The sequence below is a fragment of the Kwoniella europaea genome, chromosome 2, assembly GCF_036810445.1.
Source record: "Kwoniella europaea PYCC6329 chromosome 2, complete sequence".
Lineage (NCBI taxonomy): Eukaryota > Fungi > Basidiomycota > Tremellomycetes > Tremellales > Cryptococcaceae > Kwoniella > Kwoniella europaea.
The window spans coordinates 2,079,919-2,107,870 of record NC_089488.1 but is presented as its reverse complement, the minus strand read 5'-3'; the positions used below and the strand labels follow the sequence as shown (position 1 = coordinate 2,107,870).

General features: G+C 44.6%; 12 protein-coding genes and 1 non-coding gene across 13 annotated transcripts; 7 read left to right on the top strand and 6 right to left on the bottom strand.

The window, feature by feature from the left end:
- Window positions 1–711: 711 nt before the first annotated feature.
- On the top strand, window positions 712–2,597 carry V865_007126 (peptide chain release factor 1; the record flags this gene model as incomplete). Its single annotated transcript, XM_066230880.1, has 6 exons — window positions 712–1,071; window positions 1,152–1,256; window positions 1,321–1,797; window positions 1,880–2,065; window positions 2,146–2,292; window positions 2,439–2,597. The coding sequence occupies 6 exons, from the start codon at window positions 712–714 to the stop codon at window positions 2,595–2,597; spliced, it is 1,434 nt and encodes a 477-aa protein (XP_066086977.1).
- Window positions 2,598–2,867: 270 nt separating this feature from the next.
- On the bottom strand, window positions 2,868–4,552 carry V865_007125 (uncharacterized protein; the record flags this gene model as incomplete). The annotated part of the gene is made up of 10 exons (XM_066230879.1): window positions 2,868–3,161; window positions 3,243–3,253; window positions 3,375–3,535; window positions 3,636–3,747; window positions 3,863–3,947; window positions 4,065–4,148; window positions 4,237–4,244; window positions 4,320–4,373; window positions 4,448–4,469; window positions 4,535–4,552. 10 exons carry the CDS (start codon window positions 4,550–4,552, stop codon window positions 2,868–2,870), a joined length of 849 nt encoding a protein of 282 aa, XP_066086976.1.
- A 314-nt stretch (window positions 4,553–4,866) lies between these two features.
- V865_007124 lies at window positions 4,867–4,981 on the top strand. The gene has a single exon (XR_010725599.1). It is a non-coding gene; the product is annotated as a 5S ribosomal RNA (ribosomal RNA).
- Window positions 4,982–5,824: 843 nt separating this feature from the next.
- V865_007123 (uncharacterized protein) lies at window positions 5,825–7,592 on the bottom strand (the record flags this gene model as incomplete). Its single annotated transcript, XM_066230878.1, has 4 exons — window positions 5,825–6,036; window positions 6,107–6,865; window positions 6,923–7,026; window positions 7,114–7,592. 4 exons carry the CDS (start codon window positions 7,590–7,592, stop codon window positions 5,825–5,827), a joined length of 1,554 nt encoding a protein of 517 aa, XP_066086975.1.
- Window positions 7,593–9,782: 2,190 nt separating this feature from the next.
- V865_007122 (uncharacterized protein) lies at window positions 9,783–10,281 on the bottom strand (the record flags this gene model as incomplete). The annotated part of the gene is made up of 3 exons (XM_066230877.1): window positions 9,783–9,836; window positions 9,919–9,987; window positions 10,045–10,281. The coding sequence occupies 3 exons, from the start codon at window positions 10,279–10,281 to the stop codon at window positions 9,783–9,785; spliced, it is 360 nt and encodes a 119-aa protein (XP_066086974.1).
- A 1,191-nt stretch (window positions 10,282–11,472) lies between these two features.
- On the top strand, window positions 11,473–12,420 carry V865_007121 (uncharacterized protein; the record flags this gene model as incomplete). The annotated part of the gene is made up of 2 exons (XM_066230876.1): window positions 11,473–11,830; window positions 11,894–12,420. 2 exons carry the CDS (start codon window positions 11,473–11,475, stop codon window positions 12,418–12,420), a joined length of 885 nt encoding a protein of 294 aa, XP_066086973.1.
- A 563-nt stretch (window positions 12,421–12,983) lies between these two features.
- Window positions 12,984–13,799, top strand: V865_007120 (uncharacterized protein; the record flags this gene model as incomplete). The annotated part of the gene is made up of 1 exon (XM_066230875.1): window positions 12,984–13,799. The coding sequence occupies one exon, from the start codon at window positions 12,984–12,986 to the stop codon at window positions 13,797–13,799; it is 816 nt and encodes a 271-aa protein (XP_066086972.1).
- A 1,228-nt stretch (window positions 13,800–15,027) lies between these two features.
- Window positions 15,028–16,222, top strand: V865_007119 (uncharacterized protein; the record flags this gene model as incomplete). Its single annotated transcript, XM_066230874.1, has 2 exons — window positions 15,028–15,131; window positions 15,205–16,222. The coding sequence occupies 2 exons, from the start codon at window positions 15,028–15,030 to the stop codon at window positions 16,220–16,222; spliced, it is 1,122 nt and encodes a 373-aa protein (XP_066086971.1).
- A 798-nt stretch (window positions 16,223–17,020) lies between these two features.
- V865_007118 (uncharacterized protein) lies at window positions 17,021–18,121 on the top strand (the record flags this gene model as incomplete). Its single annotated transcript, XM_066230873.1, has 1 exon — window positions 17,021–18,121. One exon carries the CDS (start codon window positions 17,021–17,023, stop codon window positions 18,119–18,121), a length of 1,101 nt encoding a protein of 366 aa, XP_066086970.1.
- Window positions 18,122–18,267: 146 nt separating this feature from the next.
- Window positions 18,268–19,043, bottom strand: V865_007117 (uncharacterized protein; the record flags this gene model as incomplete). Its single annotated transcript, XM_066230872.1, has 2 exons — window positions 18,268–18,769; window positions 18,853–19,043. The coding sequence occupies 2 exons, from the start codon at window positions 19,041–19,043 to the stop codon at window positions 18,268–18,270; spliced, it is 693 nt and encodes a 230-aa protein (XP_066086969.1).
- A 456-nt stretch (window positions 19,044–19,499) lies between these two features.
- Window positions 19,500–21,759, bottom strand: V865_007116 (uncharacterized protein; the record flags this gene model as incomplete). Its single annotated transcript, XM_066230871.1, has 14 exons — window positions 19,500–19,688; window positions 19,752–19,867; window positions 19,933–20,023; window positions 20,084–20,154; window positions 20,207–20,266; window positions 20,358–20,460; window positions 20,524–20,540; window positions 20,607–20,677; window positions 20,732–20,801; window positions 20,866–21,010; window positions 21,080–21,324; window positions 21,381–21,439; window positions 21,507–21,660; window positions 21,729–21,759. The coding sequence occupies 14 exons, from the start codon at window positions 21,757–21,759 to the stop codon at window positions 19,500–19,502; spliced, it is 1,422 nt and encodes a 473-aa protein (XP_066086968.1).
- Window positions 21,760–22,908: 1,149 nt separating this feature from the next.
- V865_007115 (uncharacterized protein) lies at window positions 22,909–25,047 on the top strand (the record flags this gene model as incomplete). Its single annotated transcript, XM_066230870.1, has 14 exons — window positions 22,909–23,096; window positions 23,166–23,173; window positions 23,257–23,289; window positions 23,540–23,556; window positions 23,612–23,723; window positions 23,810–23,822; window positions 23,894–23,936; window positions 23,990–24,127; window positions 24,204–24,370; window positions 24,448–24,578; window positions 24,640–24,661; window positions 24,726–24,762; window positions 24,837–24,941; window positions 25,009–25,047. The coding sequence occupies 14 exons, from the start codon at window positions 22,909–22,911 to the stop codon at window positions 25,045–25,047; spliced, it is 1,053 nt and encodes a 350-aa protein (XP_066086967.1).
- Window positions 25,048–25,716: 669 nt separating this feature from the next.
- Window positions 25,717–27,823, bottom strand: V865_007114 (uncharacterized protein; the record flags this gene model as incomplete). The annotated part of the gene is made up of 14 exons (XM_066230869.1): window positions 25,717–25,747; window positions 25,810–25,861; window positions 25,930–26,001; window positions 26,077–26,206; window positions 26,272–26,378; window positions 26,452–26,544; window positions 26,613–26,724; window positions 26,782–26,809; window positions 26,952–27,150; window positions 27,213–27,303; window positions 27,358–27,426; window positions 27,490–27,554; window positions 27,621–27,662; window positions 27,724–27,823. 14 exons carry the CDS (start codon window positions 27,821–27,823, stop codon window positions 25,717–25,719), a joined length of 1,191 nt encoding a protein of 396 aa, XP_066086966.1.
- Window positions 27,824–27,952: the final 129 nt, after the last annotated feature.

Genomic DNA, 27,952 nt, shown 5'->3' with positions numbered 1-27,952 from the left:
TGTGTAGTTTTGAGGGTGACTTTATATACTGCTAATCATGACTTGAAGAAGGGTTGGTGTTGATGGATATGAAGTCAGAGATAATGCTCAATGCCCCTTCGACGTCACTTCTGTCAGTCGGACAACATCCCTTGTTCCTCGGATGTTGAATTGCTCATACACCCATAGCTTATACCTGTACACTCGTACACGCTGACAAGGGGTGTTTTCATACTCCTGATCTGGTGTGGATAGCTGCAACACGATGTTATCTCGTGTTTGGATGTGTTTTGATGGGTTTGATGTATGATGATCTCACCGTTGTTCGGTTGTGTCATTTCCAGGTACGATCAATTGCCTCAATTGCGTTTACAAGGCATAGCAATTGTCAGAAGTTGTTGAGGATGATGATGTCAGTAGAGCTAGACACATAGATGCCAAGACATTCAACACGGGTAGTCAGCCTGCTACGACCGACTGCTTGCTGTTGCACTTCGGGGATGCATGCAAGATGGGAAGATCTGGTTGTTATAGGAAGGTTCACGTCTGGAAAGAAAACAGGAGCTAGCAGAATTGTATCACGTGTCATACACGTGGTTCGACTTTCCTCGGACCTCGGATGTTTCGAAAAGTCGAAACAAAAAGTTGGAACTGTTGTCGATTTGAGTGATGGATTTTCTGATTGCGACCACTCAATAAATCAACGATCTTGGAATCCCAGGAAGATCCGATATGGTCCTGGCTACTCGCTCTAGATCGATACCCCGTCTACCTAGACGTGCGATTTTTAGTGTACCTGCTGTCGCCTACCCCATAATCAACAAATCATGTTCGTGTGGATGTTCAAAGTTCAAACCTTCCATTTCCTCTTCGTATCTCCAGAATCGATCATACACAAGTACGACGGTAGCCACAGGTCATAGGAATGTACCGAAAGCGATTTTCAGTATACGGCAGAGACGTAGATACACGACCGAGGCTCCAATAGATCACCCTCAAGATCGATGGTGTACTGAGATAGAAGAGAGACAGGCGAAATTGATCGAAAGTGCCAAAGCTAGAGTGGAATTATATAAGAAGACGATAGAGCAGGTATGTAGTTCCTACCAGCGTTAAATTTGCAAGCAAGTGATGAAGCGAAAAAGCTAACACTTCTTGTTATGCTGTGATAGGAAATGGAAGTGACCGATGTTCAAGGTCAGATTGCTCGAGCGAAGATACAGCGAGAACTAGGTCCATTAGCTCAGTTGTGGGATAAATATATTGGTTTGAAGAAGGTGAGTCTTTGGATTACTCTTGAAAAGATTAAACGTCTCCTGATTCCCTCATTTGGTTATTCAGTCAATAATAGATCTTCAACCTGAACTGGACGATCCCGATCCCACATTACGAGATCTATTCCTCACCGAGCACACAGATCTATGTACCGAACTCGATACGCTCTTAATTGATGAACTACCCAAATTACTCTTACCGATCCCCTCCACAGCTTTATTACCATGTATGATCTCTCTCAATGCTGGTGTCGGCGGACTGGAGTCTGCTTTGTGTACAGAAGACCTGGCAAGGATGTATGTCCGTTTCGCCGAGAAAAAGGGATGGAAAATCGAGGAGTTATCTAAAGTTGAAGGATCAGGTGGGAAAGGAGGTGGAGGAATTAGAGAATTAACTCTGAAATTCGATCATTCACCTTATGCCTCTCAAGATGAAGAAGAGATTTTTGGGTTGATGCAGTGGGAAAAAGGCGTACATAGAATACAGAGGATACCCGTTAATGAGACTATGGGTAGGATACATACGAGTACAGTTGCTGTTGTTGTAAGTCTCATCTCAAGCAATGAAGTCAAGACATCTCAAACGCAAGCAAGGAGATTAGCTGATCGTACGCCATAACATCCAGGTACTACCTATATATCCTGATACCGAAGAATCCCCTTTAGTCGACCCGAAAGACGTCAAGATTGACGTAATGCGAGCGAGAGGAGCAGGAGGTCAACATGTAAACAGAACCGAATCGGCCGTTCGTCTAACTCATATACCAACGGGAATAACTGTATCCATGCAAGATTCGAGATCACAACATCAGGTGAGGCATGATCAGCTGTCCATTTGCTTTCGCTCTGTCAGTATCGCTGACATCACGTTGACTCCCGACCTATGGGACAGAATCGAGCATGGGCGTGGGATATTCTAAGAGCGAGATTGAGCGAGAAGAAACATAACGAAGAAGTCGAAGCTCGTAGGGCTAGTAGGAGAGATCAGGTTAAAGGCGCCGATAGGAGCGATAAGATCAGGACGTATAACTTCAATCAGGTGGGTTATACTTGTGTCCCCTCACTCACTCTCTGACCTTTCGCGGATCAGGGCTCTTACCCAATGATCCATTCCATTGATCATTGCAGTGCATTGGAAATGGTCGATAAATGTGATAATCATCGCTAACGGACTTTTTATCACAGGACCGACTCACGGACCATAGATTCGGATTCACCATCACCGGTCTACAAAACGTCCTAGATGGAGATGGATTAGAAGATGTGATTACAATGATGAAACGTGATTTACAAGAGAGAAGGCTAGAAACTCTGTTACAAGGTGAAGAAGATATATATTATTAGAGCATATAGATCACTAAGCATACATACGACTTAAACCCCCGACTCATTTTTGATGACTATAATGACATTATGCATTGCATCGACAAAGCGAGACACTGGACTGGATTGGGTTGATCCGCCAGATGTCATGAGCCTCTCTGCCGTTCCGACGCCGAATTTTCGGAGGAATTCTATTCTCGCTGTCATCCCTTAAAGTTGAGCGATATGTAGAGTAATAATCATAATTCGCTTTCTACCCATACCTTATTATCTCAATCCCATCTCAGTCCTTCATGCTCCACCTCCACCAAAGAATTTCCTAATATCGCCCTGCTTCTTATCATAACCCGTTGACCCAATTCCTCCCTTCTGCCTATGAACACCTTCAAGATGCTTCGTCACGTCCGTACACAGTATCCTCATCGTCAAACCAGGTAAGAGCTCATCGTCTTCTTCCAACGGTGGAGGAGAGGCGGGTGAGGAAGAAGGGGATATCGGACCGGAGGGGTTGGTGGTGATATTGGCTGGAGTGGGCGTTCGGGAGAATTCATCGATGTATCCTAATTCTGCTCGGGTCCAGCCGGTCTATCAATTAGTCATAAAAAAGTACGATCTCAGTATGTTGACAATTTCTTTACTCTCTACTGGGCCAATCAGGGTACTCACGTTTGTCATTCCTATTCGGAAGAACGTCCATGCAGTCAGCGATGTCCGATGATGATAAGTTGTTGCGAGACCAGACGCCCATTTTCGCCAAAGAATGATATAAGAATTCCTAGAGGGCTACCGGTCACTCACCTTTATACCCCCATTCCAACGGCTTATGATCCCTTCTCCTCGCTAGTAGAGCACCCAGAAATTCCGCATTGAATATCCCATGAGCTACAACCACGACATGTCGGGACGTTGGTGGTTGGCCGTGACATTCCGAAAGGATAGGTTCGATAAAGCGTCGTATCCTAAAGTCGAACATCAAATCAAAATTAAAATCAAAATCAGCGGAAAAACAGTTAGCGGAGGTAGTGATAGATCCAATGTTAGAAGGAACATCTGACTCACGCTTCATTGGCTCTATCTCTGACATCATTCAAACTCTCACCATTCTCAAATTTGAATGATCGACCGGGTTTCCTTTGCCATCCGCCCTTCTCACCAAATGGTTTACGTTCGGCTAGATACATATCCAGATAGATCAGTTATAATCACAGTCCTTTGAATCCTCAGAGATATTATATGAATGATAATCATTGCATTGCGCAAAAGGAAGTGAGGAGTTTCCCACTCACCATCTCCAAAATGCTGTTCTCTCAGAAGCTCAGATGTGATCATCTGGCATTTCGGTTCAGGCTGATTACGATGTATCTGTTGAGCCTACAATACACGATACGAAAAATGGCAGTGCTTTCATCAGTCACCGTATATTCCGTTATTATTGTTATTATTATTATTATGATGATGATGATGATGATGATGAAAGGAAACACTCACGGTCCAATTGGCTCTTAACAGATCAGAAGCGAATATATGATGTATCTTTGTAGTTTTGAATGATTCCCCAAGAGCTTTCGCTTGCTATGGACGATTGCAGATATCAAATAGGTATTTCTTCCAAATTTGCAGAGATTGTAATCCCGCTGATGAATGCAGTGATAAGACTCACATTCATACCTAACATGCAATTGATCAGCACGATGGTTCACAAATTACTTCAGGCTTGATTATCGATATCGAGTTTAAGCTCACCATGTACGGATAAAGGTGCATCTGCCCAACCTGCCCAGACGGCCTTTAGATTATCTGTAGATGTTCATACATGATTAGAGCCCGTATATGAAGATCCTCATTGCCAGTTTGAGGGATGTATTTCGTACCTGTCGATTCACCATGTCTCACCTGGAGACGAAAAAAGACGAATGGAATTAGCCAAACAGCCTCACATTGTGTTGAAATTGACTCACGATAGTCAACGTTATCATCTTTCACTCTTGTGTTTGTTTCCACTCAACACTGTGTGCGACGTGAATAACAGATGTATGTATAGCTATGACATGAACAATGAACAACAAGCATTCGTAGATGATGGTCAAATTCCTTAGCTCGCGATCGGACAACCGGCCGGTTACATCATCCCGCAGATGAATGTCCGTGCGAGTCAACACATGAAACACGACTACAGTACTGCACTAAACCCTGCAAAGGTACCATCAAAACACAACTTCCAAAGGACCCTCCTTCCTTTGGAATTCTCTTGTGCAATATAGAACGGCTGTTGAAAGCCATGTCTTTCATCTACGGCCATAGAACCCAAAAAGCACCGCATCCCGTCCGCTCTGCGAAGTTAACTTGGGTATCGCTCGGTTAGTACCAAGGTGGGGGACCACTTGGGAATCCCGGGTGCTGTAGTTTTTTTCCGTTTTCAGATATGTAAAAGATTTGGGAAAGATGTTGAAGAAAACGATCTTTTTGTACATGGACAGCGATGTTTGGTAACGTCAAAGGAGGTGAATGAGGGTTATGCACATATAGATCAGGGCGAGTGATGTGTATGTGTGCATGAGGGTCTGTGTGTATGTTAAGGGTCGGTGCGGTCTGTGCATATTTTGATGGAAAACTAGGTCCTTTCGCATGGCCAGTCGCTGCACTTCGCTTGCTCCTGACCATTAAAACACTGATGGGTAATTTTAGTTCAGGTACTGTGTATTTTGCTGATCTGTGTGAAAAGTCGAGGTAATTATAACATACGAAGTAATATCAGGATGACAGGATTCTAACTTTGACTGAACATCGATGACTTGCAAAGGCTTGAAAAGTACCCGTATAGTACGAGGGTTATTGATTGGTTGTTGCATCAATACTCGCAAAACGCAAATAATCAAGTTTTAAGTGGATTAATGGACTCGTTTTCTTCTCATTGAAGCCATGTCAAATCCCATTATATATAAATGACTATATGTAGGGGCCACTGCTTTTCTAATGCATACATACTTCTGTGTTTGGGGTGCCTGGACCGAGAATGTTTTGATGAAATGTCCATACACTGAATAACAGAAGTTCATGATACTACACGTGTAATGTATCGTTTATGTTGGCTTTATCCTTCAAGCCTTTTTTGTATAAGTTGAACTAAGCTGATTGATGATGAAAGGTAACAAATGGTGATTGTAGAAAGTAACAAAACGGTAAAAATTAAAAAAAGTCCATATACATATCAGACATATCTAAATTGTCCTCAGTCTAGTTGTTCGATTTCATTCCCTTTGTAGAACCATATGGGGATCCGCTACGTCTGATTTTGGTGGTGGTCTAGGTACAGGGGTTTGATTCCTACTTGGTGGTCCACTATTACCTACACCTATTTCTGGTATAGGAGGGACGTTCCCTTCGTCTGAACCTTGTCTGGATCGATTGGAGAGGGAGGTGTTGGAAGGAGCTCGTGTATGTATAGGGGATGGTTGGTAATCTTGACCAAGCCAAACAACAATCAGCCCAATTGGATCTTCAGTGGACTAACATGAGAATGTATCACTCACCCTGCTCATTATACTGTCTATTAGATATCCTCCTCATCCTACCCATCTCATCCAAACCCAACTGATATCCACCATCTAATCTACCCGTCTGTCCAAAGAAATCGCCATTCTCATCTGGTCTCGCACCCAACAAAGTAGGCATGGTAAGTTGGATAGGTCTACCTTGATGGGGTGCTCTACCGGCGGGGCCAACGTGGAGATACCTTGACGAACCGAGCGAAGCCATACTTCCAGGTCGGGGATAACCTATCGAAGATCTAGGTGAAGGGTAGGAGTTCCTACCATGCGGCCCACCAGGTGAAGGTAAACCAATCATTGAAGTATGAGGTGAATTACCTCGAGAGTAATCTACACCTGATTCAGAAGGATGACGAGAAGATGCTGGTGATGATGCTCGCTCTGAACCATTTCCTGATTGGTTGCCTTCACCACGTAATCGGTCTATCGAAGCTACATGGCGAGGTTTAGGTTCGCCTCTGAGATCATCACTTGATGCTGAACCACCTCGTGATAGAGATGTATCAATTGGGGTCAAAGTCGGTTTGTGGCCGGCCGCGGGTGATGGGAAGGGATGAGCGGGAGTGTTGGCTCCGGTCGAAAGAGGCGGTGAATCGGAAGAAGTGGACGAAGTTGAAGGCGGCATGGGAGGAGATGCATCGTGGTTCATAGAGGCCATGGTAGTGATGGGATAGTTGATATGGGACGAGGGAGATCGAGAATGAGAAGCGAATGTCGAGGAGGGACGAGGTGGAGCCATGGCTATTGAACCAACAGTGAGCTTGATGCTCTTTTACTGCAATAGACAAGAAAACTTACAAGCTGAATATGTGCTTGGCCGACGTTGATGACTCATACCACCGCCCATCATCGTGGACTGTCTAGTTCGAGACATAGACAATTGGGCATGTCTCATCGGAGGTCTGCAAAGATAGGAAAATCAGCCTCTATGGATCTGACATGGGAGGGGGAGGCATATCACAAGTCTCGTAGCAGTAATGCGAACTTACGGAGGCGGTACCTTCTCTCCTCTAGACTTTCGTTTCCTCTTCCATATCCAAGCCAAAACAAGCACCACTATTATCCCCACGATCACTCCGGCAACGATTCCCCCAATCGCTCCTCCTGACAGACTCTTACTACCTGATGAGGTCGCATTCGTCCCCGTGGCAGTTATCACATCTGCTGATAGAGCTGTGGTGGATGCTGTTGCTGAGGATGAACTTGAACCAGAGGCGGATTGTGATGTTGATGTCGATAAGGATGTGGAGGAAGCAGCTACGGAAGTTGAGGCACTTGCGCTTGCACTGGCTGCCGTACTACTAGCAGCTGCTGATGCTGATGCTGAAATCGAGGCTTGAGCGGCAGAAGAAACAGCAGCCGATGAAGTCGCAGCTGCGGCGGAAGACGCTGCGGCCGACGTCGATGTTGCAGCTACTGAGCTTTGGGGCGTAGCTGCATTCTGTGATGCAGCCGCTGAAGAAGACATACTACTACGTGTGTGTCAGATTCGTTGCTGATGTTTGACTTTCGAGTATGAGGACGATCCAAGCGTACGATCAAAGCAGCCTTGTTGCGAGTCTACCAGATGTTTTTCCTCCTTTTGCCTCTAGTGTTTGAGTGATTTGATGATGAGATAGGTATCGAATAAAATTTTGGGCTACAGTTTGATGATGAACAGAGAGTCGATTATACGTTGTATGAGAGTGCCGGGTGTATCTTGACGAAGAGAGATTGTTCTGTATTAATGGGATGGGATGTGGGTATCTTGAAGTATTGTCGTTGTTTGATGCTGTGTATACTTGTATGTTAATTATTAATCCAAAGTATGATGACCGTAAATCCGCAGTTACTCCTCCAGCTTTGTATGTCGATTTCTTCGCACCACTGAGAGATCAATCACAACGAAGATGACAATGTCAGCGATGAGATCCTACTCCTTCACACGCCAAGAGAGTATGGATAAAAGAGGTGATTTGACCAGATGGTGTTTGTTAAGCCTGGTTATGGTTGATTATATGAAAGGAACTTTTTGCGTTTGTATGTGTCATATAGCCGGAGGAGAAAAAAAGGCTGGCAAGATGAAATGATAAAGCTATGTTGTATATTTTGTGAGGCTGCGAATGAAGTTGAAATTTAAAGCATTCAAGAAAGTATAAAGAAGAGAAGAATCCTCACTTAGTGAATATACTTAGTCTCTCTTGACACTATGCAGAGAGATAAAAATAAACAAAAATGGGAAATGGGAAATGGAAATGAAAACCTCGTATGCCCAAGTGGAAAATCCTTGTTTATCTCATGAGACGCTAACTCACCTGTTTAACGAAGATCGCCACTTCCAAATACCTAATCTTCTTCAACTTGTTCTACGTGGTGATAGAGTAGGTGGGTATACGATGAAATGATCGCTGTCATGTACAAGTGAATGAAGGTGACCAAATAACAGAGTGGATGGTGAACCGTGTGTATGTATGTATGTATGGGGTCTATGAAATACCAGCAAAGGATGATTTTCAGTGGTGATGTTGCGGGTTGACCGAACCCCCTTATACCTAACGGTAACCTCCCTTAGGCTAAAGACCCTGAACTCAGCTCATGCACTCATACGCATTGCATCCATGCCACGTCGTCATGCATCAGATCAGGACTCCAGAGGTTTTCCTTCGGTACTACTCGAGTATGGTACTGCATGGCGTGCCCCTTGCATCTCTGACTTTTCATTCCATTTCTCAGCTTTTGAAACATTTCTGTGCTGCGTATGAGTATAATGATGCACTGCATCAAGTAGACCCAATTAATGTATGTAAACAAAACGTGGTATGAGCTCAATTTGATTAATTACAGCAACTAACTATATGACCGACCCCAAAAAACGAGGAACCATGCAATCTCTTCTTTGACATGACGCAAAGGCGGTTTCAGTGAATTGCACTAAGAAATTTTTCATTCTCATCATATAACGTACGCTACCAAGATTTTGCTTGAGGATGAACCCGACAAACCCCAGCAATTCCATCTTTTGCAGCTTGCAAACAGTTGGTTGTAGGATGGACGCTGAGCATGCAGACGTATGGTATCCTTGAGCTTGGCTTCGACCTCGACCTCTCCCACTGTTTCCCGTCCGAAACGATCTGCGGCCAACCAAGTAGATCGGTAAAATAACCTTACCTTTCCTGGGTATCTCTAACAGTAGTGTGTAACCCCATTTTGCGAGTACAGTACTGCTTTCCTGCGTAGGAACTGCATCACTAGCATCACTGCAAAACACACATGGTAGAGAAGCCTATAGATCCCTCTTTCGATCATCCTCATTCATAAGCCCTGTCATGTCTCGGTACCATCCTTGTCAATTGCACTGTTTATGATGTCTGAGCCCCAGGTACCGCATCCTGTACCTCCGCTGAGGGCTAACGTCGGTGAAGGGCAGCAAGGAGAAGGAAAAGGAGGGAAATTAAGGTGTGGGCGGAGGGATTTATTCCGGGTACCTGAATCGGCGTCGAAAGGGAATCCAACCCCGTCGGATTCTGACATGCAACACAAGTCTATGTCAGCTGGAAATGATTAGATAAGGTAGAGCTATATACATAATGAAGAATATATCAATAGTATACACAAGCGGTACGAGGTATCCCCAAGCTATCTTGGCTGAGACTTGACGATCATATGATCCACATATTTTTCATTCCCCCATATCCTCGATAGCTTGAAGAATCTTACTTTGGATTCTCGCCCACTAACAGACAATGTATCGTCAGCTCAACTTACATTACTGGGCATGCCAAGATGAGCGGGAGGAAGTGGGAAGCATCACTTACTTTATTATTACAAGACTTGGCATCTCGACCTTCCATTTGACTAGCAACTTCGTTCCAGTTAATACCCGTCTGTAACAACATGGGATGTGAGCTGATGTGATCATACACCGAAGGTACATAGCTTACCTTCTTGGGACACACGATGAAATAGAGTAACTTTAACTCTTCTCCACTCCATGATCCCATCTTCCTACCTGGGGTATTGAGCTGGACTTTCGGTTTCTTCGCAATTGACTTGGTGGGAGTATTGACGTCTGCTTTGAATTTACTGTTTTTGGTAGGGGTGTGGGTGATAGAAGGCTTGATATCGGCGTCCGATAAAAGTTGATCAGAATCGGGAGAGTATTCCCTTTTCACTGGCATGTTGATAGATGAGGACAAAATTAGGATTTGGCAAGAGAGCAGAGGTGAGATAGCGGTGAAAAGTTGGTGAGTAAAGATAGAGACATGAACAAGATCGTAAAGATACAGAAATTTTTACATCTTTCAAGTGCGTGAAGCCACCTGGAAGCACAGCTAAAGACATATGACGTTTGAGCACCGATGCATATTCTATGATTGCTGATGGTCGCTATGTTGTCAATGACCGAAAGGACCGTTCTCGAAAGAACCGAAAGTGGAAATTGATCCTGATCTCAATCTCATATGGAGAATCACTGGGTAAGTACGCATGACTGGACACACTTAGGTCAATGCACATCTACGCGCAAGACATCTCTGCTCCATTTCATACCTCATTGAGGGGCACTAGGAGGAACGCCTCAAATCATATTCGACTCAGCATTCCCGGATTTCAAAACAAGCTCATGAGCTCAAAACGTCATTTGCTCATGACTGCTTCCTAGGTCCTTTGTCCCAGAAGTAAGGTACAACGTAACACACCGATGAAAATGACGATCCTGTTTCACCCTAACTGCTATGAAGGGAGCAGCCTTCCTCTCTGTACCGAGGTCTGTCGAGAGTTTCTCTGCACTATGTAATGGTTAACATCTCTGGTTTACCATCTATCATTATCAGCACAAATACGTTCAATCTCTTACAGACACACCAATCGCTCTCCATCTCACTACCATATTGGACACTTACTCATCCACTTGTCCTGACGTCTTGCTTAGTCCGCGCTCAGTATGGCTAGCGTCACTCCACACTTATCAGACAACACCACTCGATGCGAGAGCTTGGACCAGCTCTAGTCGCCCTTCAAGCGATTTGTGGAAGAGTATAGTCAAACTGTTCCTTCCGATCAGACCGATGTTCCGGAACATGTTAAGAGACAACATCTCTTCGGAAATGGACGAGAAGGTACAATTGTCAGTCACGGCTTGGGCGCAAAGGAAAATCCTGCTCTCGTGACTGAGTATCTTCCTCAATTCTAATCGGATATTATCCTTTGAAACGTATCCTGGGTGGAAGAAAAGCCGACAACAAGATGCAGATCGCATCACCAGACATGAAAGCATTATCAGTGGGCTAGTTGCAGATTATCCTGAATATACATCCATATAAGATAGGGTCGAGTGGTATAGAGCTCCCAAGGCACCCAGGCTCTCCGATATGGAAACCGCAGCCAACAACTTCAAGTACGTCAGTCAATTTCCCGAAGCTTCAGATACGATGCATGCCAACATCGGATTTCCAGGTCAATGGATGATGCCATTTTCCCAAGAACCTGCTCATCCAGAGGATGAACCTGTATCTCGTACTCAATATAACCTCACTTCCCATACTGTAGCCATTTGTCCTTACTTCGTATCTACCGAAAAACATACTACGGAAGTTACCACCCACAAAGACAAAGTGTGGGGACGACCTATTCCGGAAGGCCTCTTGTGTGCAGTGGATAAAAGTCTCCGAGAGGATCTAGATGGCGGAATTGATACAAAAGCCTTTACTGTCAAGGGCAAGGTCAACAGTGAACAGGCAGGTTAACTTTTCCCGCATGTCCTCGAACTAATTCGGCTGCTTTTCAGAGTAGTCCAGAGAACTGGGAGAAGTTTGTTATCTGGGGAACTCTCGTTTGAAGAATTGGCGAATTGGAAACTCCCCGATGCTGAGACGCCATTTACTATTCCAAACACTCGAGGTGGTGTCTCTTTGGAGGTAGAGACTGAGGGTGCTGGGAGAATATCATTCCAACATGTCTGGAGGTTCCCTCCTGCTGATACAATACACGATAAAGTTGGAATATCCGCGGAGTCATCGTCAGCTGAGGGAGGAAGTGGCAGTGAGGCAGTACCTGAGATAGCCACTTCGGACGCTGGCGTATCCAAGGAGTTCGAAGATCTCAGTCTCAATCATGCTTTGTTGAGAGCACATCAGTCTACTGGGTTAATGTGGAGGGGAGCTACGCCACTGTACCATTGGATGTCGTTTGTTTGTCTCCGGGGCTACTTCATAGAGTGGCGCAACCATCTTTCACAACATTTTTTCCAACATGGTCTTTGGACCTTATATGCTTCAAGATGTGTGCTGCCAGCGGGTCATAATCTAGCCCCTATATGATTTGTGTTTTTTTTCTATGCATATCAGCTTGACAGGTCATGATCCTGAGATCGCTTGTGTAGCTGTGATAATCCGATGCAACCAGCAATTTTTGTTCAGGCTACTGTGTGTAGACCACCCGCCACTTGAGTGGCTGCTTCCGACCTTCTCTAGCCGGACCCTGGTCACCGAGCTGGACTACGTGACGGACAGATTTTTAGATCCTGAATTGACTCAAATTCCGATAGGGCAACCATGTTGCTGAAAAGGAGGTACCCGTCCTTTGTAAGTTGAAGATGGAGTCAGATCAATATTTGCATGGTACGAACAGGTGATACAAATGGTTGGCGCCCTCCTTTGATGGAACCATCCATCGTGATGAGGTCATATCCTGGACTCGGTTGGGTGAAGAAAAGGGCTCAGCATACTACTTCACGAGTAAGTCCTCAAATCTACTATTGATGTCTCTATCACAATCTTCCACATTTTCAACCAATTCAACAATACTGCTGCCAGCGCAGTGACTATACATCAACCGATACTTGTTCACCTTCTTGGAAACGACACACATCTAATTTCTGACGATGTCTTCACCCACTTCTACCACATTGCTCACTGCCCCCAATGCCACTAGGACGCTCACCCTGAGTGATCTTGGACCCTCCCCACGAAGCAAATATGAAGCTTACAAGGCTTCTCGAGAAGATGAGAGGGAGGTGATCCCTGCCGATGAGCTTTATGAGCAAATTTGTGGAGAGGGAAGGAAAGAATTGATACAAAGTCATAGACTTTGGGCGAACCCTCACCCACCAGTGGATCCTACTATATGCACTATGATTCCAACTGAGGATTATGACCCTGATCAGTTTTCACACCATTATACCAGCTCTCTTGTCAGAGAACAGAATTACCGGCGTGTGACAGAGGGTACCGCCGATCAAGAAATCCTCCATCACATGGGGGATCAATCGGTTCTTCTCGAAGGAGATCCAAATGCAAAAAGACTTTCGGAGGTTGAAGCTACTGAGAAGCTCTTTCAATACTTCGGCACTTTTCCCGACGCTTCAGAAGAAACAGATGGTATTGGTTTCAAGGAGAGGTTCGTCAGGATGAGAAAAGATGTTGCTCAGGACATCAAGTTTCGACGACGACATGGAGTCAGAACGGAAGTTCACCCAGCTTCCTTTCTCCTTTCGGAAATAGATATGGTCTTTACTCCTCACGTAAACCTTCCAGAAAACCACAGCTGCATCTTAAGAGAGAAAGAACTTGTTTGGTTTAGCAAGGTTCTCATCATGCGATCCCCTATCTCAATCACTTTCTTAAAAACAGTACCACCCTCTCAGATTATGAAATCTCAACAGGTGGCTCCAATATATATCCTTTCTGTGATCATGTAAACAAGGAACTTCTCCTGGCAATTCAAAAAACCGGTCGAGGTATCAGTGAAGAGAAATTTTCATTGACAACTCCCATAGATGAAGTAATTGATCTCGAAACTACCAGGTCTTCGAATGTAGCTCCACCTTTTCTCAGGTTAGATCCCGAAGAGCCACTTCCCCATACCCAGAAGGCACATTCCTTCGATATTCGTTCCGACAGGAAAGACAAGGCTCCGGTCCGAGTAAATTTGTACTGGTGAGATCTGCCACATGCACCGGACACTGGGTCTACTGAGTCTACCACCTGACGAGGTCTTGATATCAGAGATCGTTTGGGCTTGGATGAATCTATGTACTCGATTTGATAACAACCTGGTTTCTAGCAAGCTGAGGTCTTTCTGAGACCTGCCAGTCTTTTTTTTCTTGGTCTCATTTTTTAGGTCATACTCATACATTAATGTTCATTGTTAAAGCAGCTGAACAATCAATAAAACGCAAATCCATATACGGCTGTGTACGATTGGTCTGTGGAAGCTCGACATGCAGCTTACACTGACTCATCCATTTAAGGGTCAGACGCCTATGCACCAAGGTATTAGAACAGTTGCCTGATAAAGCACAGAGGGGCCTTTGCTGCATCTACCAAAAGAGGGAGCAGAACAAAAGAGTGCCCGATGACACACTCAGAAGCCGCCAGAGGTTCTGCCGCAATTCTGTGGCGGCGGACGACCAAATCTGCTTTGTGTTCGTGAATACGACCTCATGTCGGTCTATCTCGCCAAAAAAGCAGTTGTGGGTGAATTAGTCAGGTCTCGTTGTGTACTCTGAGAACGAGGTCAATGTTCTCTTGGTACTCTAGCATTTAAGCGGAATCAACCTTGTGTGATGAACGTGTTTATGGGCTTACAGGCGGCGGTTGAAACACTCGGAAGGTGAGAAAGAAAAAGATCATCGTCAGCTACACTTCACTGCAGTATTTGGAGTTCGTACAAAGTAAGTATGAACTTATTTGTCCGTCTCATCACCTAAGAAAGGAGGATCCAACGTTTCGATCCGGACTGTTCCAGGTTATGAGCAGTGGGATCTGCAGGTCATACATACAGTACCTGAGGAAAGTCTTCCGACGTGCAGTAATATTGATGACATACCAAGTAAACGGAAAATCCTCCGCGTACGACATCAAAATTGAGCCCATCCTCACCAATCCGCTTGAACTTCCTGTAAATAGAGCACCTCGAGAACCAAGATGTCTGCTTCAAGCTTGATCGTGGCACTCGACTCACAGAAAAAAGGGCGGAAGGAAGCACTTGTATTGGGCAAATCAGGTTGGATATCTAGATTATCTCAGCAGTACCCCGACCGGATTCAGACCGGAGGAGATCTCCGAGAAGGATCTAACCAAGCAGATACTGAGATATGACAGGCAGGGAATCATTGAGAGCCGTGCAATCTGTGCCGCACCTTTCAAATCGTTGTCTCGTGGATCATATCAATACTACGCTCCCTGCGCAGATTATGATAGCACCGAGTTCTTTGATCACTGTAATACGATACAGCCACAACGATCTGTATATGAGAATATAATTAGGGGCGAGAAAGCTGATCGGATATACCACATGTACAACGAGCAATATATCAACTTCAAACGTTCTCGCGATATCCGTCCATTATCAAAGATCGATACGACCCAGGAGATCTTCGAATACTACGGCTCCTTCGAGGATGCTGTCAAACCAGATTCAGCGGCTTCCCTTGGTTTTCCTAGCTACTTCACCACTGTACATTACAAAGAGCCCGCTGACCGAGGATATCACAGAGTCCTGCCAGATGGCTCGATGGAGATCAATGAACGATCCTTGTACGCCCACAGAGTTGACATCGCCCGCTCCCTCGATATGACAATACCAGAACCTCATACCTGCGATCTTCCCGAAAAGGCACTGGTGTGGTATCGACCAATTTCAGACAAGGTTGTGTCTCATCTCAACTCCGAATTAAGTCTAAGCCCCTCTATCAGAAACTTTGAGTACCAACGCAATGCGTCTAATTACGCATCATTCAACACACATGTCAATCTTGAAGTACTCAAAGCCGTTCAGAGATGTGGCAGAAGAATGACTCGAGGTGAAATCTCTGTGGATCGGACTCCTGATCCACCATCCACTTCTTTCTACGGAACTGCCGATATCGACGATTTCGAGATTCATACTATTCCAGGGATTTCTTTCACAATACGAAATCGCGATGGCGACCCCGTAGAAATCAACCTGAGCTGGCTTTCGGCAAGACCATTTCAAGAGACTGCTAATATTACCCAGGACCGACCCGACGAGCAGAACTTTTCTTCTTCGCCCTTGCCTGTGGGCAGCTGCAGGCCGATCCTGGAAAGATCGCATACTATGCATTCGGATACACTTGACTCTAGCTCCCTCATTTGCTGATTCCCGGTAGAGAATCGTAGACCGTGTGGCCATTTGTCCAGTATCGAAACTTTGTGGCACGTGGTGAAAAATGTACTGTATCCCGAGAGCAATCGGTATTCAGAGTTGTGACTCTCTACTGCATCTCATGATACTCAAACTCATGTGCTCTAGTGTTTTGTGCGGTTGCCACCTTATGATGCATAGCGTTGAGTTGTATTGATATCGTCTGCCGTCCTGAATGCATACAACATCGGTATGACCTACTCAAACGTCCGTACGTGGTGCGCTCGGTATACATATGAGATCACTGAGATCTCAATGATCCTGTCAAAAGCAAGATCTCGTGCTGTGTTCAAAGGAGAGATTCTCCCGATTATATCAACAGATCACCCACCTTTGTCCTATCAAGAAGCCAATGGGTTTGACAGCTTCGGCAATGATGCTGTCATGATCAGGATCGTGACTTACACGAAGGATCCACGTAGGCAATGCCGGGCAAGATGCGATTCTTCGGAGAGAATCGTTCAGGACTTGTAGAAATAAGTCGTCATCCAGATTTCATATCGTATCATAGCCTCATGCTGATTCGATTTGAGAAAGGATGGATCGAAATTCCCTACATAAGCAGGATATCATGTTGCGGTCTGCTTGCTCATGTGGTATTGTATATATATTGGATGGGCATCATGATGCTTTTGGTGCAGCTCCAAAATTATTCAGCATCAGAAATCCCCCCAAGTCACACTCCCAAAGGCGGTCATCTAAATCACCACTTTCAACTCCTCCCATACTGACTCAAACCACAACTATACAATAATGTCCTCTGCTAAAAGCGACTCGATGAACAAGAGTGCCACTGACGGCGACATTGAACTAAGCAAGCTACACACCGTGTTCAATACCGCGAAGGGTGCGTTAGAGCAACAGGATCCGAGAGCAAAGTGGTGTGTCTCAGAGGATGACCTGAAAAAAGTGCTGCTGGGCGGTGGACGAAGTGATATCGTCACCAAATATAATTTATGCGGGGGTGAAACAAACGACTTCCAACGCAGTTATGATTATGTGTATCCAGATAGCCCATATCATGATGATGAACATTCCAAATGGCCTCAGCACTTTGCGCGAGCTTGTGCTCGAGCATCGAAATCGAGGAAGATTGCCGAAGGATACATCCCAGACTCGCTTTATTATGGGCCTACTAAACAACAGCTCATTTGGAAAAGACCCATGAACATTGAAGGGAGATTATCCGACATCGAGGCTGAGACTACTATCCTGAAGTACCTTGGTAGTCTACCTGATGCCGACGAGAATATGAATTGCAATATTGGATTTCCTGATCGTTTCGCCATTAGTTATTGCGAAGATGCTCCAGAAGAAGATGAATCTATTTATCGGATCTCTTCAATCGATGTGGCTACCACCCCCCACATCGTACTCCCACAAGAACACACCACGGACGTAGAGGAGGTGAATGTAGCATATAATCGACCTATTTCGCAAGCCGCCACCAGAGCTATCAACGCTCATACAGACACAGATTTTAGTAATTTTAAGGTGGATGCGAATGTACATAGCATTTATGAAGTCTATCCGGAGATTAGCAGAAGACTCTTCCGAGGTGCACAAGCTGTTGGAAGGGCCTTATCGGCTGGTACAATCTCTCTGATCGACCCCGCCGAGGGCCAATCCGCATTCCCCGCAACCAAATCAACGGTTGCTATGGACAATACTGCCGATGGGATTACCTTCCACCTCAAGACCGATCAAGGAACGACCTTTGACTTGAATCACTCATGGGTGTCATTGTCGGAGGCTGCACAAGAGGGCAAAGAAGAATGCTCTTACTCGCAAGGCGAATTTGCCAAAGAGGATCACGATTTTGCACTTCAGAAGGTCAAGAGTTCCAAGCTCTGAAGTGTTCAATCGCGAATTCTGACTTTTGTGTATTTTGAATAGGTGAACGCCCAATTACATTTCATTCCTATCATCGAAGATGGCTTTACGTACTTTTGATTCTATAATAATCGCTGTGTATATCTCGCTATGCATGCCTTTATGATTTATTCCGATAATAACTGAAACTTGCTCGCCACCAAATCCCACTGTGGTCCCTCCCTACTTGCCGGACTAGGCGGCTGACCTCTATAAACCATATCCACAGTTCTTAATAACCCCATTAAGTAAGGTAAAGTAGGCTGAGAAGCGTCATTTATCGAGATCATCCTGATGCTAAACCATCTTCTTTTTGAATCTCTACCCATAAACACTAAAGATTTCTTGGCCAACTCCAAATCGTTAAAATGACTTGCAAGACAGAACGTTTCCCATGGGGCTTGTTCGGCATGTGGATCGAGTCTCGTTCGAATACGTTCGTGTATCAGATGACAATCGTATTTGTCACACAGGTCAAGGAGCGTTTTGGTCTCGATCCATGAAAATGGTATAATTGGTTTTGCCACATACATTAGATCCAAGAATCGTGTAAGATCGCGAGAGCTGACGTCGATAGGGATTGGAGATAATAACATCCGAGGGTCATTAAGGAGATCTCGAAGGACCACGCTGCGGATAAACCAGAAGAGATTATCTTCAGTTTCAAATATACTACGATAGTAATAGCTGAATTATTTAGAAGATTGACCTACCTGTGTGCCTTCAACATATAACCATGTACCTTGAATTTCAGGTTATCCGAGCTGATCAACGTGATATCGGCATCCTTCGTCTGGTAATCCAGATTGACTGTCAAAGCATTTCGGGTCGCCACCGTAGGTATCATCGCTGATTGGTTGCCATTTTTAACGGGAAGTGGAAAAGCGACTACAGCTTTTGACATGTTTATATAAGTGTATCAGTAGAATGTAGAATGTTTGTTTCGCCTGGTAAGACCAGAATCAGTAAGTATTGATGCTCCTTGTTGATGTCATTCATCAGACTGTCTAGGTCAGTATTTCGTTTGAGAAATACGGGTTGATTCAGGTATACGAATCGAAGTTTGGATTCAGACCATCCATCCTCCCTTACGGTCCTTTACTGTCTTCGATAGCATGCAGCAGGATCATATACGATTAGAGTGGGTTTTCTGGTGTACTTCATGCATAGCAAATTTAGTGTCCTGCACGAGGGGTTTCCCATCTACGACTGTTAGATCTAGAAAATACTGTATCCCGTTAGCTCTGCAAAGTCAGTTAGAGATCGCTCGATTAGTACCAAGGATGGGTACAACTTGGGAATCGCGAGTACTGTAGTTTCCTTCTCTCACGATATGCCATACAGTACATACAAACTAGGTTCATTCCACTTTCGGTTTCGTCTGCACTTTGAAAAACTTGTCTAATCCCCCACCAACCTGTTTCGGATCGATCACTTTTGACTTTGATTTTTTAGGCGAAGGCGATGGTGTTGAGACATTTGGTTCAGATTTGATACTTGAACCAGGTTGCGGGACACCCATCTCTTCAAGTAACAGATCGTATTCTGCCTACAATCACCCTTACTCGTCAGAGAGCTTGTCTCAAGTCAAATGAGGAAACTGATAACTCACTCTAGGTATTATACCTCCAGTAGCTTCCTTGTGACCCCTTGCGTAATCGCCTCCCACTCTATCTTTGAAACCCGGTATACGTTCTGCATACTCGTTCAGTAACGCAATCAAATTTGCTAGATATATGAGAGGGAATCATTAATATGACTGGTCCCTCTAAATGCATTCAGAGTCAACTCACGCTGTTGACCTTCAGGTAAGGCACGGAGATTCGATGCAATTCGACATGAGAAAGATACCTTCCCATCTTCATGAAAACCAGTATTTGCACACTGGTCGATTGATTTATTCAGCTTCGGTCTGAGAGCACCAAAGATGGGAACGCTACACACCATGACCATGAGTAGCTTACTGCTCTTTCTTCCTAAAGTTCCTGACCACCTAGTAGCAATGACAGGATGTACTGTGAATCATCATCAGCTTCATCCATTTCTCCCCATCGATAACGCACTCACTCTGAAAGCCGGTATGCACGGTGCATACAGCAACTCTTCCATCTTTTGCGAATCTCGGAGCTACAGACGACAATCAATTAATATAAGATCCAATATGGTGTCAAGTAAAAAAAAAAAGAGAAAAAGAACAAGAAAACAGGTTTTCACGTACGAGTTCTTGCCCATTTGGCAGTTTCGTCAGCAACATCTAGTTTACATAATTTCAAGAATGCATTGGAAGCTAATTCAGATGGCGATCGAGCGTTGAGCATTATCTATGATGCGAAGAAATCTTCAGTCAAGACAGGCAAGAATATACAATCTTGTTTTTAGCTCACGTCCCAAGCTTTCGGTACTATGCGGCAATCATATCAGTGTTCAGTTTGTCATCAGACCATATCAAAGGCATGGATGGGCTCACCATTATATTCTGCCGTACGACGTGGTGCATTCACCCCTGATACAGCTTCGCTAAACGCTTTCGATCCTAATCTAATATTACTATTAACTACACATTCTGTATCATCTCAGGTATTGAGAACTCACCTTTTGAACACTGTCCCCAGCTCTGATGGCCATGGTGCAGTACCCCATTTCGGTACCGTTGTTCCCAAATCTACACAGTTCATCAGCGCAAGCTTGTGTGTCGTCCTCAGACCCGGAGCAGATGAGATACATACCACCAATAACGCCCACCACTGCTCTCCAAGCTTCTTCCTCATGTACTTTCTCGTGCAGATCCCTCAGCAGCAAGTACGTCAGCAGCGCCGCAGTGGCTATAGGCGAAGATCGACAGGCAGTCAAGACTTGTGATTTTTCTGGCCACTATGGCATCGCCTTTTCAAGTCAGCTCAAATCCCGCGGCTTTGTTACATATACAGTAGGTAAACATACCTCATCTGACATATGATGATCAATGATTAAGACCCTTTTCTCTTTCTGATCGGGTAGAGGGGGTACCAAAGATCTTCCTGGTCTGCTACCTTGATCTAACACTACCACTCTTTCTGCTCGGCTGGAATCCATCTTATTCCTCTCATAATCCGAATGAACGTTATTACCTTTCGTGAGGTGATGTACTGATATGAGTGATGGTGAGTGCTTCATATGTATCAGGGTGCGATACAATAGTGTTCCAGCTGATCATAATCACCAGTCAGTATAAAGGGTTAAACATCTATATGGAGGTACGCACCTGATAGTCCATCTGCATCTTTATCTGGAACGATTAATACAGATCGTTTGTTGTCGACTCTATAAACACCAAATGTCAATCTTAAGCTTCAAGTGTTGTCCCATACTCAAAGCGAAGACAACTTGCATATCCCTGATGAAACATCTCGCTTCTTCCATTGCAGCTGCAGGTGCAGGCCAATCATTCCATTGAGGTCCATACTCTTTAGCTGCATGCGATAATGCTGACACCTCTTTCAGCGAAGTGGTTGATGATCGCCTACGTCTCTTTGGCGGACTACCTATGAGTGAGTAGTAACGATCATCAACATCCTTGTAAGAATAGTGGAGCGGAGAACTGAACCCATACCTGCTTCTGACGATGCGGATCGTTTGACCATTATACCTACTAACTCGATGGACCGGTTGATCGGCGCCGGTCTAAAGGGGGCTACCAAGCGTACTAACAGAATGATGGTGATCTGTGATCTGTGATCTGTGATCAGTGTCAACGGGCGCACCGATATTACTGATTGGTGTGTTTTGAAATGAATCATTGTTGATGTCTGATTGCAGATGAAGAACAACAAAAATCCAGACAGTAACAGTTACAGCGATCATCGTGATGTCATCGTCGCGTGGTAGGTAGAAGTTTTGGTGTGTTTCAGGTCCGATCGCCGTTTATTTACTCTGTCTGCGCTTTTAAGCTTAAGTCACTGGTGGATAAGTTATGTAGACCCCATCTCCTTGGTGCTTGGACCACTTGGTTCGGGGTATGTTTTGGATGTTGTTCGGACTAGGAAGTCCCATTCGATCGGAATCCGGGCATCTCGGCCAGGAATATATACATGTGAACAAATCAAAGTGATCTGTGCATCTTGTTATTATTTAGCACTGACCATCAATACGAAACGTCCAGAGTATACCACACCGGAGGATGGGATTGGAAAAGGTAAGTCTGTGAGATGAGAAAATAAAGTGGGGCGTAGAACACTGACATACCTCATACCAACCAGTATGCTACAATCACATCGATCATGACTCGGTTGTTTGTCTGATAACACAGAAATTGTCCAACGATAGATATTACTGACTATAACCCATAAACAGAAGAGTGGGGAAATTGAGGTAAAGGGTACAGAGGGAATACTGCGGTATACCACTGTTGAAGTGCAGTACGACATACATGGACGTTTTAGAGTGGGACTAACTCAATCGATTTACATGAGAAACCAAAACAGAAAACTCTAAACTTGGGCGCAAACAACCGATATACAATCAAACAAACGATTACGACGTCTCCCTCTAGTATCAAACGAGTTAGAGGAATCACAATCTTTGCACAGACGATTGATTCGATCAATTCGCTTCCCTTCTCCTTGGCTCTCGAATCTTGGTCCGGTGGGGGAGATGAGGTAACAGGACATCAACCTCCTGTGTGGCGAGAATATATATAAACCCACATACAACTCTGGCTTCTTCCCTACGAGTATCGGCCATCCTTCAAGTTCAATAACACTTACCCCGCTTTCAAAATGGAAAGTAACATCATGAACAGCAATAACACTCATCAATCTCAACAACCTTCGGTAATCAACACCAGCTTCAATATGAATAGCACTCACTTGCCGGACGGTCAGAGCCAGATGGGATACGACAGTGCATCTGATGTCACTCCTGGAAGTCCTACTGGAACTTTCTCAACCTTCAGTATGACCAGTACAATGAATGATAGAGTGTAGGTTCACTCTGAACACAAATTAGCAGGCGCGCGCATACTGACTTTTGCTTTTGTCCGGTGTGACAGTTTCAGAGGTGAGTATACTTGATGATATGTTATGATGTAGGTAATGATCCTGATGATGTGCTTTACGTTCCTTACCCACTTATCATTACAGAAGATGGAGGAAGAAGGTTCCAAGCTCAGAATGGTAAGCATCTTCCTCCTATATGATCAGGATGATCTAAAATCCGCGTACGAAAATCTCAACAGACGACTATTCGGTGAGTCTCATTCCAGCGAAACTGATTGACTTCCGTGGGGACATGCTCACATGAGAGCTATTTTGATGATTGTTTTCCAATCAGCTTCCTAACGGTCAGTACCATTCCTCTCCTTTGCGAAAAACTCCTTCGCATCAGGCATTTTATCTACTGATACAATATTAATTGGCATTGCAGATGAACAAGAATTGGAGGTAAGATAACTTCTGTCATAAGATGGTATGATGTTATCCGCTGATAGACATATAGCGTTTGGAATGCCAACATCGAGTCTTCAAGGCTGTCCAAGCTGGTGTCAACTATTTTGCACCGGTTCATGGTAATTTGTATGATGGAGCGAGGGGCTTGGATATCGGTTGTGGTAAGTTATAATTCAGCCAGTCAATCTGCGCAGAACACTGTCAAGCTGAAACCACCGATGAATTGTACACTGATCATACACTATAGGTACGGGAGTATGGTATGTCGATTTTCTCTACACTCTGCCAAATACTGCACGAAGCATCCCTCAGATCGCCCCCTATGCCATAGGACTATCGAGATGGCACTTGAGTTCCCGAACGTGGAATGGATCGTCAGTCGTGCTTCTATTTAGGTGGCATGTCAGTATTGACAAGTCTACAATAGGGAACCGACCTTGCGCCGGTTCAGAGAGATTTAGACTTACCGGACAATCTACATTTCGCCCAAAACGATATAACGCAGGGATTACCTTTCCCAGATGACAGTTTCGATTTCGTTCATTCGAGATTACTAGTCATGGGTGTAAGTCCGATCCTCGCAATGTCAAGATGTCGGATGTATATCGCTGATCCCATTAACCTGCTGGATGATGCTGTAGGTGCGAAATTGGAAAGCCATTGTCGATGAGATACTGAGAGTATTGAAACCTGGTGGAATGGTAGTGATGATTGAATGTGATTTCCCTTGGGGTTTACCTGGTGTTCCTGAAGATCAATGGGCGGAAAGAGCGAAAGGACATTGCAAGTTTTCTGATTACCTAAAAATGTAAGTTAAAATGACATGTGCTTACCATGTTGTCGAGTGATTCATGTTGACTTTCTTTTATTGTTGGCCTGTGATAGGGCAGTAGAAAATAGAGGATACGATCCACAGGCTGCTTCGAGGACGATCTCAAGATTGATGAGATCAAGTGGGAAAGTCAGAGGTGTAACTCAGATAGAAAGTTGTCTGCCACTTTGGGGCTGGTCCAATGGTAAATTACGAGTAAACCCCATTGTTCGTGTGCATCTCACTGATATATGGGTTGATGGCAGATCCGCATTTACGTCGAGCAGGGTGAGTATGGGTAGCTGACTATCAGTGTCCATAGATGAACTGATAAATCATACTGTTTTTTTAGAGAAATAATGAGAGCAGATGCAGAAGATATACCCAACGTAAGCCTTATTAACAAACTCATTCAATACACAAGACGAACTTATTTCTGAATATCTCGCTTAATCAACACTAGTCCGTCAAAATAGTCATTCAAGACGCTTGTGAAGTACCCGAATCGATCTATCAAGAGATCAAACGTGGATACCTTGCCGACCTCGGTAGACCAGGTGCTCATACGGTATGTCGCAGGTGTTTGTCAACCACTGTGAAGCACCTTTGATTCTGGGGTTTTTTTTTCTTCATAGGCTGTACCGATCTTCCATAATTACGGATGGAAAATTTGAATTACGAAGCAGCTTGAGATTCGCTTGATTCGACGTACATTGTGATAATAACATGCCCGCCTGTAACTCCTATAATATACCTGGATGTTTTTTTTGTGAACATATCGATTCAGTCAGTGATTTTGCTTTTATAATCTCAATCGATCGTAATCAATTTCCGGTCTTCCAGCTTCCTGTATTGCACTATACGTAGACATGACTTGACAAGATTAGTCCCCGTTACAAGCTTGATATATGTTAATGTTTCAAATTGAAAGGTTGATACTGTGCAATGTCCTTGCATGTGCATGTATAGATGCATGAACTCGAGGACATGATCAGCTACAACAATTGACCTTACCAGATTTTTCTAGTATATGGCATATAACCTAATTGGCCGAGTGAGAAACCACTTGGTCTCGACTAAATTGGAAAGGGAAACCGTGAATAACTCAGGTGATTAAGCGGGATAGAGTGAGCTGAGGTGTCTTGACACGATTAATCGTTGTATTTGTGAGGTACCTAATCATGGACAAGCTCAATCAGTTTAGTGACCTTGCTCGACGACCATTAAGGAGAACAAAGATAAGGCAACTGACCTTCGTCTATCATAGCGAAACAGCAGGGAGTGATAGGCATAAACATCAGCATATGCCATATTCAAGACACAGAAGGAGCGATCGGATTAAGCTACTCACAAAGTTCGTATATTTTGGCATCTCTATCAAGCGTTCAAAGGTCTGTCAGCTGCTTGGAACTCTTCCGTCTGGTTAATCAGCTCACCTGTAAAGCTTCTCCATTGGCATTTCGGTGTTGAATCCCGCTCCACCGAATACTACGGAGAACATTGAGTCATTTCCAGTAAACTCCTTCATCTATCACGAATATCTAACGGGCACTCACCTTGTACACCTAGATTGGAATTCTCCACCGCCGTCTTACTTGCGAAAGCCTTTGCCATTGAAGCGTAGAAAGCTTTTAATTATACACCAAAGTCAGCTACATCGTTTTGCCTGTGTGGTGCAGGTCGAAGCTGAATGTCGAACGTACTATTCCTCTCGCCACAATCTTTAGCCCAAGCTGCTCTCCAGACCAATCCTCGGGCAGCCTCCGCTCCAATCGCCATATCAGCTAACATGAATGCCACACCCTGGTGATTGATGATCGGTTGACCCATTGTCTATGTCACGAATTTATCCATCGATCAGCTTAATCCCAGGATCGCTAAGGAATACTCGAGCTCACCTTTCGTTCTTGAGCGTATTTGGTAGCTTCCTCTAATGCCCGTTGCGCCAAGCCCACCGCTGCTGCTGCTACGAGTGGTCGAGTAATGTCGAATGCTTTCATCGCGACTAATGAAAGAAGGTGGATATCAGCTTGATTGCTTGTTACTGGGAGCCCTGTAGTGCAGGTCAATGTACTGACTCTTGAAACCTTCTCCAGGTTTACCTAAAACATTCTCTTCGGGTACCACGACATCTTGGAAGGTCACCTGCCTAGTGTCCGAACATCTTTGACCTGTAAAAAACAGCGGCATGAGGTCATTTGGATTATGATATGCAGCGATCATTCAATATAGCTCTCACCCATATTAATCTCTTTTTTCCCTAACATTATTCCTTGCGTATCCGCATCGACTACGAAACCTGTCATACCTTTACTTGGAGGTGCTGAGGGATCTGTTACGGCCAAGACAAACTGAGAATCAAGTTATGAGTTGTCCATAACAGATCGAGTCCAAGCTATAACACTCACAAACCAATTGGCGTGACCGGCGTTTGTACTGCAAAGAGATAACGGATTAGCCGCTGCTATGAAGGAGACAAGAATCACCTAGCTGACTCACATCCTGCAAATCAAACAATACATGATCAGTATATCGCAGACTTACAAATCACCCTTTGACAAGCAGAACCTCAACTTACCACATCTTACTCCCGTTCAAAACCCACTTATCTCCCTTCTTCTCAGCTTTTGTCTTGATACCAGCTACATCACTCCCTGCTCCAGGTTCCGTCACGCAATAGGCAGCCATGAGAGGCTCTTCGGTCATTCTACCCAAATACTTCATCTTGGTCTCATGCGAAGCGGCCACTATCAGGGGTGCTTCGGCCAGACCGTTGGCTACAGAAACAGAGGATCATGAGCTCCATTCTGATGATTTCAACAAGATACCTTCGGCTCACCTTCCATAGCTGTTTGTATACCCGTACAACCATATGCTAACGATTCGGAAACCAAAGCACATTCGAGTAAACCCAATTCGGGACCGCCATACTACGCTATACATTAGTCTGGTACGACGTCACGTAGAGGAGAGCGGCAACGTACGGCTTCTGGGATATGCGTATTCAACAGACCGAGTGAATGAGCTTCTTTGAGGATCGGCCAAGGGTATGCCTGGAATTTCGAAAGATCATTGTCAGTGGATACCTCAAGCAGGGATACACGAAAGAAACATACCATAGATCGATCATATTCTGCAGCAGCAGGTACGATCTTATCTTTTGTGAAAGACTGGGCGAGTTCTATATATTCAGTAGACTGAAGGTTAGCTATATCACTTATTTTGAGGTCGAGGAAAGTCGACTCACCCTGTATACCACGTTGATCCTCATCGAGGGCGAAACTGACAGCTGAGGAGGGGTGATAGATCAGCTATATCCAGAGGTGTAAGACAAGTCTTGAGCAGCTTACGTCCTGTAGCTGGCCTGGCAGCACTTGCCATCGACCTCCGATCGAGTGCTATACGTCGTGCGGCCAAGCGTCTAAGCGGTACGATCGTTCTAAGAGACATGGTGGTGGAGTTGAGATGATTGACTATGAGCTATACAACGGTAATGAATGTTTTGGTTCAGATCAAATCAGGCAGGGTTCTATACACAAAGAGAGTCGACTATATACAAGAGAGATGGAGACGAATGAG